This window comes from Procambarus clarkii, chromosome 83 (assembly GCF_040958095.1).
Source record: "Procambarus clarkii isolate CNS0578487 chromosome 83, FALCON_Pclarkii_2.0, whole genome shotgun sequence".
NCBI lineage: Eukaryota > Metazoa > Arthropoda > Malacostraca > Decapoda > Cambaridae > Procambarus > Procambarus clarkii.
Window position 1 is genome coordinate 16,707,126 of NC_091232.1, and position 14,278 is coordinate 16,721,403.

Sequence of the window (14,278 nt, forward strand, 5' to 3'; positions counted from 1 at the left end):
GAGTATGAAAACAACAACAAGGCAGTTAACACTATAATTGAGAGGGCAGCCTCTGCTGCCTGTAGAAATAGATCCCACCTGCTCATCATGGGCGACTTCAATCACGGAAAGATTGACTGGGAGAACAAGGAACCGCATGGAGGCGAGGATACGTGGAGAGCCAAACTATTGGAGGTGGTGACAAGCAACTTTTTAACGCAGCATGTCGGAGAACCCACAAGGATGAGAGGCAATGACGAACCAGCGAGACTCGACCTAGTCTTCACTCTGAACGACTCCGACATAAGAGAAATCGGTTTTGAGGACCCAGTAGGAATGAGCGACCACAGTGTACTGGTGTTTGAGTACTTGATTGAAGAAGGGTTATTGAACTCGAGGAGGGATACCGAAACCAAAAGGTTAGCATACCGAAAGGGAAACTATGAGGGGATAAGAAAATTCCTAACAGATATAGCATGGGAAACAGAGCTCAGGGGAAAGACGGCCCAAGATATGATGGATTACATCACGCAGAAGTGCAAGGACGCAGCAAACAAGTTTGTCCCAGTCCAAAAGGAAAACAGAGAAATGAAGATGAGAAACCCATGGTTTAATCAAAGATGTAGGCTAGCTAAGCAGCAAAGTAAAAGGGCATGGAGAAACTATAGGAATAACAGGACACTGGAGAGCAGAGAAAGATACCAGAATGCCAGGAATGAATATGTCAGGATGAGAAGAGAGGCAGAAAGACAATACGAAAATGACATCGCAAGCAAGGCAAAGACTCAGCCTAAATTGTTGCATAGCCACATTAGGAGAAAAACAACAGTAAAGGAACAGGTTATGAGATTAAGGATAGGGGCGGAAGGATTCACTACAAATGACAAGGAAGTGTGTGAGGAATTGAATAAGAAATTCCAGGAGGTCTTCACCTTAGAACAAGGAGAAATTCCAGAGGTAAGTGAGGGAATAGCTAACCAGGAACCACTGGAAGAGTTTGAGATTACCAGTGGGGAAGTAAGGAAGTAAGGAAGTGTTTACTAGAGTTGGACGTGACGAAGGCTATAGGCCCAGATGGAATCTCCCCTTGGGTTCTAAAGGAAGGAGCAAGAGAACTGAGCCTACCACTCTCCATAGTGTATAACAAATCACTGGCAACAGGGGAACTGCCAGATACTTGGAAAGCAGCTAACGTAGTCCCGATATACAAGAAAGGGGATAGACAGGAGGCACTGAACTACAGGCCAGTGTCCCTAACCTGCATACCATGCAAGCTGATGGAGAAGATTGTGCGAAAAAAACTAGTGGAGCATCTGGAGCGAAGGAACTTTGTAACACAGCATCAACATGGGTTCAGGGATGGCAGGTCCTGCCTCACAGGGTTACTTGAATTCTACGACCAGGCAACAAAAATAAGGCAAGAAAGAGAAGGGTGGGCAGACTGCATATTTTTGGATTGTCAGAAAGCCTTTGATACAGTGCCACACAAGAGGCTAGTGCGAAAGTTGGAGATGCAGGCTGGAGTGAGAGGGAAGGTACTCCGGTGGATAGAGGAATACCTAAGCAACAGGAGACAACGAGTCTGTGTGAGGGGTGAGGTCTCAGATTGGCGAGACGTCACAAGTGGAGTCCCGCAGGGGTCAGTCCTTGGACCTATACTGTTTCTGGTATATGTAAATGATCTCCCAGAGGGTATAGATTCGTTCCTCTCAATGTTTGCCGACGATGCAAAAATTATGAGGAGGATTGAAACAGAGGATGATAGTAGGAGGCTACAAGATGACCTGGATAGACTGAGTGAATGGTCCAACAAATGGCTGTTGAAGTTCAACCCGAGTAAATGCAAAGTAATGAAACTAGGCAGTGGAAACAGGAGGCCAGGCACAGGATACAGAATAGGAGATGAAGTACTTAATGAAACAGACAGAGAGAAAGATCTAGGAGTTGATATCACACCAAACCTGTCTCCTGAAGCCCACATAAAGAGAATAACGTCTGCGGCATATGCGAGGCTGGCTAACATCAGAACGGCGTTCAGGAACCTGTGTAAGGAATCATTCAGAATCTTGTACACCACATATGTAAGACCAATCCTGGAGTATGCGGCCCCAGCATGGAGCCCGTACCTTGTCAAGCACAAGACGAAGCTGGAAAAAGTCCAAAGGTATGCTACTAGACTAGTCCCAGAACTAAGAGGCATGAGTTATGAGGAAAGGCTGCGGGAAATGCACCTCACGACACTGGAAGACAGAAGAGTAAGGGGGGACATGATCACAACCTACAAAATCCTCAGGGGAATCGACCGGGTAAACAAGGACGAACTTTTCAACACTGGTGGGACGCGAACAAGGGGACACAGGTGGAAGCTGAGTACCCAAATGAGCCACAGAGACGTTAGAAAGAACTTTTTCAGTGTCAGAGTAGTTAGCAAATGGAATGCATTAGGAAGTGATGTGGTGGAGGCTGACTCCATTCACAGTTTCAAATGTAGATATGATAGAGCCCAATAGGCTCAGGAATCTGTACACCAGTTGATTGACGGTTGAGAGGCGGGACCAAAGAGCCAGAGCTCAACCCCCGCAAGCACAATTAGGTGAGTACAATTAGGTGAGTACACACACACACACACACACACACACACACACACACACACACACACACACACACACACACACACACACACATAAACACAAGTGGAGTACCACAAGGATCGGTGCTGGGACCAATTCTATTTCTTGTATATGTTAACGACATGTTACAGACGTAGAGTCTTACATGTCGATGTTTGCGAATGACGCAAAGTTGATGAGAAGAGTTGTAACAGATCAGAATTGCAGGATCCTCCAAGAGGACCTGAACAGGTTGCAGAGATGGTCAGAGAAATGGCTACTGGAATTCAACACGAGCAAATGTAAAGTTATGGAAATGGGACTAGGAGATAGGAGACCAAAGGGACAGTACACAATGAAGGGGAACAGCCTACCTGTGACGACGCGTGAAAGAGACCTGGGTGTTTACGTAACACCTAATCTATCTTCTGAGGCACATATAAATAAGATAACGACAGCAGCGTACTCTACACTGGCAAAAGTTAGAACATCATTCAGAAACCTAAGTAAGGAGGCATTTAGGGCGCTTTACACTGCCTACGTGAGGCCAGTCTTAGAGTATGCCGCCTCATCATGGAGTCTCCATCTGAAGAAGCATATAATGAAACTGGAAAAGGTTCAGAGGTTTGCAACGAGACTCGTCCCAGAGCTACGAGGGATGGGGTATGAGGAGCGCCTAAGGGAACTGTGCCTTACGGCACTAGAAAGAAGAAGGGAGAGGGGGGACATGATAGGAACGTATAAAATACTCAGAGGGATTGACAGAGTGGACATAGACGAAATGTTCACACGGAATAGTAACAGAACGAGGGGACATGGATGGAAGCTTGAAACTCAGATGAGTCACAGAGATGTTAGGAAGTTTTCTTTTAGCGTGAGAGTAGTGGGAAAATAGAATGCACTTCAGGAACAGGTTGTGGAAGCAAATACTATTCATAATTTTTAAACCAGGTATGATAGGGAAATGGGACAGGAGTCATTGCTGTAAACAACCGATGCTCGAAAGGCGGGATCCATGAGTCAATGCTCGAGCCTGCAGACACAACTAGGTGAGTACACACACACACACACTGGGGCCTCGTAGCCTGGTGGATAGCGCGCAGGACTCGTAATTCTGTGGCGCGGGTTCGATTCCCGCATGAGGCAGAAAGAAATGGGCAAAGTTTATTTCACCCTGAATGCTCCTGTTACCTAGCAGTAAATAGGTACCTGGGAGTTAGTCAGCTGTCTCGGGCTGCTTCCTGGTGTGTGTGTGTGTGTGTGTGTGTGTGTGTGTGTGTGTGTGTGTGTGTGTGTGTGTGTGTGTGTGTGTGTGTTTGTGTGTGTGTGTGTGTGTGTGTGTGTGTGTGTGTGTGTGTGTGTGTGTGTGTATGTGTGTGTGTGTAGAAACAGTTGATTGACAGTTGAGAGGCGGGCCGAAAGAGCAGAGCTCAACCCCTGCAAGCACAACTAGGGAATACACACACACACACACATACATACACATGCACAAACTCAACCACTTACACACACACACATTAAGTATTTGTTTATAATTTAAACTGAACACGTATTCGCTATCATGCCAAATCGGCTCTGATACACAACATACCCAACATGAACCTTAACCCTGGCTTTGTTGCTGTTGACTATTCCTTTTCACAATACATTCTTAAATGTTTTAACCTTCTTAACATATGTGATTTTTTATTCCTACCCTTTTCTTATTCGTACCTTTCCTCTTACTTTTTCAACCTCTTACTCCTTCCCTCCTCTTATTCCTACATTTTTCCTATTCTCACCTTATTCTTACATTCATCCCATTCTTACCTTATTCTTTTTTGTTTTTGTTTTTATTTACGTATACAAGAGTTGTTACATTCTTGTACACCCTAGAGCACGCATAGCGTTTCGGACAAGTCCTTAATCCTAAATTTTACACACCCACATTCCCAGGAAGCAGGCCGTAGCAGCTGTCTAACTCCCTGGTACCCATTTACTACTAGGTGAATAGAGGCATCAAGGTGAAAGAAACTGTGGACATTTGTTTCCACCTCAGCCGGGGATCGATCCCGAACCCTTAAGACTACGAAACCCGAGCACTGTCTACTCGGCCGTCAGGCCCCAGGCATTCAAGACTTCTTATATTCATCATATTCTTACCTATTTTTATATTCATACTATTTTTACCTTATTCTTACATTCATCTTAGTCTTACATTCATAATATTCTTGCATTCATCTTATTTTTACATTCATCTTATTCTTGCATTCATCTTAGTTTTACATTCATCTTATTTTTACATTCATCTTATTCTTACATTTATCCTAGTCTTACCTTATCTTTATATTAATCCAATTATTACTTTATTCTTACACTCATCCTATTCTTACCTAATTCTTACCTTTAATCCAATTCCTACATTCTTCCTAGTCTTACGTTATTCTTACATTCATCATATTCTTACCTCATTCGTACATTCATCCTATTCTTACCTTATTCTTACATTCATGCTATTCTTACCTTATTCTTATATTCATCATATTCTTACCTTGTTCGTACATTCATCATATTCGTACCTTTTTCTTACATTCATCATATTCGTACCTTTTTCTTACATTCATCCTATTCTTACCTGATCCTCGCCTATCTTTTCACTCTCTTACCTTATATATTTGTCAAGCACAACCTTTCCTTTGTTTCGGGCTATTCACGCCCGTGCCACCTTTTAGGGGGCTTAATCTTCATCAATGACTCCATCCTCTCTTTTTACACGACTTGATAATGGTCCAGACCGAACTAAAATGTCGTCGTTTGTTCACTTTCTGCCATGTGGTTTGGCCATCATAACCTTAAGCTAATCTACCCTTAGTAGATAGTAGATAGTTATGTAGTTTTGCTGAATCCATTCCAGTGAGCGGATTTCCTTCCTGAGGACAGGTACACACATCACAGAAAGTCTGTAATTTATAATACCGAAGGACAGGGAAGATATTTGCAACATTGAGGTCATCAACTTGCACTGAAAATATGCATCAATATGCTCGCAGGAGAGGGAGAGCAGGACGTGCACCACAGGTGGAGGAGTGTGTGTGGAGGCCCGGGCTGACTGTCTCGCCATCCTCACTGAATATGATGACTGCCTTCATGGCGCCCGCTGCTGCCTCAGTGAGTATACTTATGATATACACATGTTATCACCGATATATACACCCAGACCTGTTCCCGGCTTCTCGATGAATATAAACTGAAAGATTTCTTTAGTTTTCAACTATGTCCAAAACTAGAGTATACCTGCTTCAGGTATACTTCATGATTGCTTGTTAGGAAGGGATTCACGGTTGTCTTAATAACCTTCCAGGGGTTGATAGGCCTTAAGCCTAACACCAAACCAACGAGTTACGTGGAACACACATAGACCATTAAATTCCAGTGAATATCTTTGTGTATGGAAGTCTTGTAGTGGATCAAACATTGTACTTATAGTGAAACATTTACCATGCCAATTTATGAACAAATACACTTTATTGTGTCTCAGTTGATACATTTAGTAAATTGTTCCTTATCTTTACTACCCAATTACAGATTAATTATTGTGCTTCATTGGACTGAAAATGTTTATTGATAAACTTCTTTTAAACATTATTCACAGTGTTACACGATAGACTTTACTGATCAAGAACTGACATATCTGCAGCAAAATTAATCTAAACAATACTCTGTTAAAATATATAAAAAGTCGAGGCGAGTAGAGAGGGTGGCCATCACATTGAATCAGGAATACATGTAGGGTATGCAGCAAACATTTTAATTTATTTGACCACAACAACGTTTTAGGATGTCGTTAGCAAAGAAAACATAAATACAAAGTGAAGTTACATTTACATGATATATCAATGTTAACTGATGCCACGTGAAATAAGAGAAGCGTTGGAGGTAGAATTCCTGGGCCACAACCAGAGTGAATGAGGACAAGGTGTAAAACACCTGTTTGGCCTTCAATGGAATCCACTGGACTCCTAAAGGATTCAGTTCAATCCAAGGTTGAATTAGTTATGACCATGTCGTGGTGTACTGGCCTAGGGCGTGTGCTTGGGAGTACCAATTGTTCGGGTTCGAATCCTTTTCATGGCCGCTTCTGACTTTCTCAAAACATAATAGTTACCACTATTATGTTTTTATGGGGAGCCGGTTGGCCGAGCGGACAGCACATTGGACTTGTGATCCTGTGGTCTCGGGTTCGATCCCGGCGCCGGCGAGAAACAATGGGCAGAGTTTCTTTCATCCTATGCCCCTGTTACCTAGCAGTAAAATAGGTACCTGGGAGTTAGCCAGCTGATTCGGGCTGCTTCCTGGAGGCCTGGTCGAGGACCGGGCCGCGGGGACAGTAAAGCCCCGAAATCATCTCAAGATAACCACAATGGCCGAAGTTTTTAAAGCAACACCGATTTTCCACGTGAATACATTAACGAAATGTAAACAACATATCCTTCATATGTTAAGAGTTCTTTGGTTAAAATTTATTATCGTATTTTTAATATCTAAATAACATTTTTCTGAAAAAATTCTTATTATGGTAAAAAAAATCGATGGTGTTATAAGCTGATAAGATTTCTGACGCTGTCCATGAGCTCAGATCTACATATACTAATGTCATCTGTATTCTTAGTCGTAACACATCTTAATATTAGAACATACTTTAACATTCGACACCTGGTGGCTCATTTGAGACCGAGAGACTTGACGTTCTACTTTTAACCAGCAAATACATTAAAAACTCACCGACGATCAGACAATATGGCTACAATACTCACCATTCACGTGGTGAGGCACACGTGGGCATTGCAATACTAAATAAACCAACAATAAACTCGAACATTTACAGATACCTTTGGCATCACAAAGACTTCATGACCAACAATATACATACATAAGATGAACCATTTACATAAAAATTAACCATTTACACAAAATATACTCTCCCACCTGTCACTCTGATAGCAGGCCTCAACGCTCAACATCATACATTCCACCACAGCATTAATCTCCTTATTCAACAACAACAATATCTAAAAATTTAATTAAATTTTTTTCCAGATTTTATAACGATATATTCACCCACTGGATCTGTTAGGCCTGATTATAGCTTTACGAAGAGACTGGGTAATTATCTTCATCAGTACATATCACCTGGATCTCTCACAGAACCTGATCACGTTCCAATGACCATATACCACTCTAACAACCCAATTCACATTCAAACAATACGTTATTCGTCATCCAAAAGTCCTAAATGGGATGTATTAAATTAAGCAAATATAATAGTTTTCTAGGGTGATACTTAAAGCTGAAAATTCTAGAGTTCCTTATTTGAAATGTTAAAGCTTAATGGTAACTCTAATAACAGTCCATTTCAGTAATTCATATTAATAATAACAGTTAACACAAAATCCTTTAATTAGAATGAAGTAAAATGTAATATTTATGCTACTCGAAGCTTCAATATACAATCTTTTATTTACATGAGATTTCTGCTTTGGATCAATCTTATTCTTGGAATATAAAAATTATATTTATTTCCCATATGCTATCCATCGATCTGTTGCAGCTCTTTAAGAAGCGTTTGAAACCACTTTATTACACCAAAATACATAAGAATGATCCGCCTGACGTCACACCTGCGTATATTCCTCTTGGCAGCTTGATCTTTACATCTGTTGCTTGTGTCAGTATGCACCAACAGTATGAATCAGTATGGCACACTTGGTTTCTCATGGATATTATCAGAAAGCCTTTTAGGTTTGTAATGAATCCCTCAGCCAATGACAAAACAAAGTACTGTACTAACTTAGTTAATACCATCCTCAATATGTAATATTAAAGCATTACAGCAACACCCAGATGGATAGTTAAGAGTATGTAATCTCTGTGACGCCAACTTATACATGTTGTTTATGTGCAAATGTTTGTGAATAAATGTTATTAATTTTTGTCTTTTAATTTTTATGAGTAAATTGAATGAATGAAGAGATGAACAATAAATGTCCATCTCTTCACATTCTCAGTTAAGGATATTTTTTTTTCAAGAAGTTATGTGTAATGTCTCATAACATTTGCGAATATTTTGTTCAACTTAAATGTGAATAATTTGTATTTGATATTAAGTAAGGCATTTTACTGTTTAACATTTGACTGGTGTTTTTCACAGAGGAGGCCCTTGGGTCAAGAAGGCTTCAGCGGGAGAGAAGGGAAGGTCTCAACAAACGTTCCAGAGGCGACGACAACTCCGCAAGAGAACCAAGAGAACACAATAAAACACACAAGAAAACTAATAAGAAAATACGTCACAACAGAAATGAGAAGAAAAAGGACAAGAAAAGTCAAGAGAGCAAGAGGAATGGAAGAAAGAAGAACATTGTTGGAGGTGGTAAGACAAACGGAGCTGAGCGTCGTAGAACACAAGATAGAAACCACAAACTCGGAGGAAAAGAAATGTCACAGCGTCGCAGAGGGCAAGAAAAAGTGGGACAACTTAAGCCAAGTATTAAACGTCAACGGAAACAAAACACAAATAAGCTAAACAAAAACATTGAGAAGAGCAAATATAGCAAAAAACACGTGAAAAATATGAACAAATTAATGAAAAAGAAAACAAGCAACACACAAAAAGAAAGAAGGAAAGAACATAAAGGAAATTCAGAGATTAAACGTAAACGTAAACAAAAAAATGGTAAACGTAAACAAATGCACAAAAACAAAGGAAAGACAATGCGGCAAAGAAAACCAAATAAAGAGAAGGAAAACAGGCGAATGAATGAGAGTAAACGTCTCAAAATGCCAAACAAAGTTAAGAAAAACAAAGCAATGGAAGGCAACAAACGTGGCACAAGACCAAAGAAAGTTAAGGGAATCAAAGGAAAAATACGAATGGAAAATACTAAAGATAAGAGAGAACGTAATAAAAATAAACAAATTAAAGGAAATGTGGAAATCAAGAAACAGAAAAGAAAATATGCAAAAAACAAGGCTAAAGGAAGAAGGAAGGATCAAGACATGAGCAAAGTGAACCTACGAAAGAAGATCCTGACCGATGGAAGAAGGAAAGGTAGGTGTGGGTCTGGTTAACTAGAACCAATAGAGGGAGGAATAGTGACAGGCCGCAAGCCAAGAAATATTACGATGAAGAAAGCACACATAAAACGTTTATAATAAACACAAACACTTGTTAACCTTTTACCAACTGTTCATATCTTGAGCAGCTTATGGTCGCTTCGCTTAAAATGTGAGCGTTCATTACCACACCCTCAACATGTTGTCATAACGCAAACTCTGGATTTCCCTCTGGTGGTAACCTGCTATTTTGATGTTGGCGTGTGTGCTTACTTCCCTAGATGAACCTTAATGTGCACATGGGGCTGAGCTCCATCCTTCAGCCTTTTAACCTTCAATATCATTATATACGTGTTCCCGGATATATTGCCTTAAGTCGTATCTACATTTGAGTCCGAGTTAAAAGTTTGTTTTTTCACTCTTTCAATTTATTCCATTTGTTTGACTACTTTGATAAAAAAAAAGTTATTTATAGTTCTTGTGGCTTATTCGAAAACTTAGTTTGCAAGTGCCCTCCGGTTCGTGGCACACCCATGTTATGGAGGCTAACTATCAATTCCCAAGAGCGCTTTGTATTTCGTGATCATTCTGTAATTCAATGACAAGCAATATATTAAAAATGCTATCTTGAAGCTTACGCCTCAGCTTCGACTCAAGTTTATTCAAATTTGTGTATTTGATAGGATTTATTCTCCATTCAAGTGTAGTAAAAAATTTAAATGAGCCGACATAGGCTGTTGACCTTATAATATAAACTTGAATGGCCTCACCTGTGTTAAAGAAATTTTTTGTTCCCTTCACGGAAGGGAATACCTGTCCTTCTAAGCACTTTTAAAAAAACAGTGTTGGTATCTTCTCCTACTAGAAGCTCTTTGTGTAGATTCGAAAGTAAAAGGCGTGACCTTAAGTCTTGAAATGTAATGTTAATTTTTTTTATTTAATATCACTGTAATGACAAGTGATTAATATGATCAACAGCTACTCGTCAATAGGTTAGAATTAGATCTAAAACGAAAAAAATATTGTACTTGATTATTTTTGTGTTTTTGACAATTTCTTTGTCCAACATATTTACGGCCAAGATCAGTAGTGTTTCAAAAACTAAGAAGATAAAAATAAATGTAACTGCAGAAGGCCTATGGTCCTACACGAGGCAGCTATTTATATCAATCCAAACATATTGATTTGTTTGCATAACTTATTCTTATATATCCATCTATCCCAATAATTTGTTCCCATAAATCAACAATCTAAATTTATACAGTTTTAGCCATTATTTCGAATTCTATTTTGTATTGATAAACACAAAGTATGATGTCATTATTTTAAGGCATATATAATGCTTCCAAAACTATAAAGGATTGCAAGAGACATAAAGGCTTATTGGAGAAATACTTAGGCGTTTAACGGAAAGAGACTTAAAAGGCTTAACACAGAGATACTTAGACATAAGTTAACCATAGGGGGATGTGGGTGTGATCCAAGATGGACATATGTTTGTGTCACAGCCCTGCATCCCTGTTCATCCAGATATATAATATTATCCCATTTTAAAGGAAAGCAGACTGGCCAGAGACTATTTAACCAATACAGGTGGGTTTTCTCTGCTTGGTACTACCCAACCACTTAGACTGGACGGTAGAGTGACGATCTCGCTTCATGGAGGTTTCAGTCCCCGACCGTCTAAGTGGTTGGGCACCATTCCTCCCCCTCTCCCCATTCCAATTAGTTATCCAGATCCATTCCCAGTGTTATATAGTCTTAATGGCTTAGTGCTTTATTCTGATAATTCCGTCCCTCTGCTTTGTACTAAGCTGTGGTAAGGCTTTCATTAATGTAACTCCTCCTTCCATGGTGCTCAGCTTGCAAGTTTTCACGGCTTTCTCAGTTTGGATCGTACAAGTCATATTGGCTGGCTAGTATCTTGCTGAAAATACACGTGTATATATTGTGTACGAAAGTATTACAATTTGTAAAGCCTGGGGGTGGAAATTTACGACGAAAACGTTGGAAGAAGACAAAAACACTGGCATAGTTAAAGGTGTAGATTAACTGTTATATTCTGAGATTATATACTAACCGAGGTTTTGTCTCCAGTTTCCAAGGACACTCTGGGAAGACCAACCTTGGGTAAAGGACATCGTTCTAGACAGAATGTGAAGTCATATGGACTTGTTGATGACAAAAGAAGTAAGTATCTCCTTGTTTATATGTCCATTTCGTCCTGACAACATTACTGTGACTCGTAACGAGCATTACCATGACCACATTGTGACTGTTGTGTGTTACCATGACCACATTGTGACTGTTGTGTGTTACCATGACCATATTGTGACTGTTGTGTGTTACCATGACCATATTGTGACTGTTGTGTGTTACCATGACCACATTGTGACTGTTGTGTGTTACCATGACCACATTGTGACTGTTGTGTGTTACCATGACCATATTGTGACTGTTGTGTGTTACCATGACCACATTGTGACTGTTGTGTGTTACCATGACCACATTGTGACTGTTGTGTGTTACCATGACCACATTGTGACTGTTGTGTGTTACCATGACCACATTGTGACTGTTGTGTGTTACCATGACCACATTGTGACTGTTGTGTGTTACCATGACCACATTGTGACTGTTGTGTGTTACCATGACCACATTGTGACTGTTGTGTGTTACCATGACCACATTGTGACTGTTGTGTGTTACCATGATCACATTGTGACTGTTGTGTGTTACCATGACCACATTGTGACTGTTGTGTGTTACCATGACCACATTGTGACTGTTGTGTGTTACCATGACCACATTGTGACTGTTGTGTGTTACCATGATCACATTGTGACTGTTGTGTGTTACCATGACCACATTGTGACTGTTGTGTGTTACCATGACCACATTGTGACTGTTGTGTGTTACCATGACCACATTGTGACTGTTGTGTGTTACCATGACCACATTGTGACTGTTGTGTGTTACCATGACCACATTGTGACTGTTGTGTGTTACCATGACCACATTGTGACTGTTGTGTGTTACCATGACCACATTGTGACTGTTGTGTGTTACCATGACCACATTGTGACTGTTGTGTGTTACCGTGACCACATTGTGACTGTTGTGTGTTACAATGACCACATTGTGACTGTTGTGTGTTACCATGACCACATTGTGACTGTGTTGTGTGTTACCATGACCACATTGTGACTGTCGAGTGTTACCATGACCACATTGTGACTGTCGAGTGTTACCATGACCACATTGTGACTGTTGTGTGTTACCATGACCACATTGTGACTGTTGTGTGTTACCATGACCACATTGTGACTGTGTTGTGTGTTACCATGACCACATTGTGACTGTGTTGTGTGTTACCATGACCACATTGTGACTGTGTTGTGTGTTACCATGACCACATTGTGACTGTGTTGTGTGTTACCATGACCACATTGTGACTGTTGTGTGTTACCATGTCCACATTGTGACTGTTGTGTGTTACCATGACCACATTGTGACTGTGTTGTGTGTTACCATGACCACATTGTGACTGTGTTGTGTGTTGCCATGTCCACATTGTGACTGTTGTGTGTTACCATGACCACATTGTGACTGTGTTGTGTGTTACCATGACCACATTGTGACTGTTGTGTGTTACCATGACCACATTGTGACTGTTGTGTGTTACCATGACCACATTGTGACTGTTGTGTGTTACCATGACCACATTGTGACTGTTGTGTGATACCATGACCACATTGTGACTGTGTTGTGTGTTACCATGACCACATTGTGACTGTTGTGTGTTACCATGACCACATTGTGACTGTGTTGTGTGTTACCATGACCACATTGTGACTGTGTTGTGTGTTACCATGACCACATTGTGACTGTGTTGTGTGTTACCATGACCACATTGTGACTGTGTTGTGTGTTACCATGACCACATTGTGACTGTTGTGTGTTACCATGACCACATTGTGACTGTTGTGTGTTACCATGACCACATTGTGACTGTCGAGTGTTACCATGACCACATTGTGACTGTGTTGTGTGTTACCATGACCACATTGTGACTGTCGAGTGTTACCATGACCACATTGTGACTGTGTTGTGTGTTACCATGACCACATTGTGACTGTTGTGTGTTACCATGACCACATTGTGACTGTCGAGTGTTACCATGACCACATTGTGACTGTGTTGTGTGTTACCATGACCACATTGTGACTGTGTTGTGTGTTGCCATGTCGACGTAGTGATTATGCTCAGTGTTACCATGACCACATTTTTTCTTTATTTTTTTTTTTACATGCAAAGCGTGCAAATTAAATACAGTAAAAACAAGAAAAGAACATAGAAAACATAACAAAACAAAACAAAACAATAAACCACCGACCAGAAGGGCCAACAGCACAGTACAACAAAATACAAACACGATAAATGCAGTGAAAAACACAGCAGACATCAAGACACAAAATAGAAAACAATGTCAAACAAGCAAGCACAGTAACATTTCAAAACAAACCATTATAAAACAAAACAAACATCAAGAGGAGGTATAAAATGAAACATAACAGGAAAATCACAATACACAACAAAAC

General features: G+C 40.3%; 1 protein-coding gene across 1 annotated transcript in view; it reads left to right on the plus strand.

Annotated features, from left to right (window-relative positions):
• The window catches only part of LOC138358463 (splicing regulatory glutamine/lysine-rich protein 1-like), a 19,882-nt gene extending 7,977 nt beyond the window's left edge, over positions 1-11,905 (plus strand). Inside the window, exons 2-3 of the mRNA XM_069316454.1 lie at positions 8,776-9,672; positions 11,775-11,905. Of these exons, the coding sequence (XP_069172555.1) occupies positions 8,776-9,672; positions 11,775-11,905 (1,028 nt within the window). The remainder of the gene's footprint in view (positions 1-8,775; positions 9,673-11,774) is intronic.
• The last annotated feature ends 2,373 nt before the right edge of the window (positions 11,906-14,278 follow it).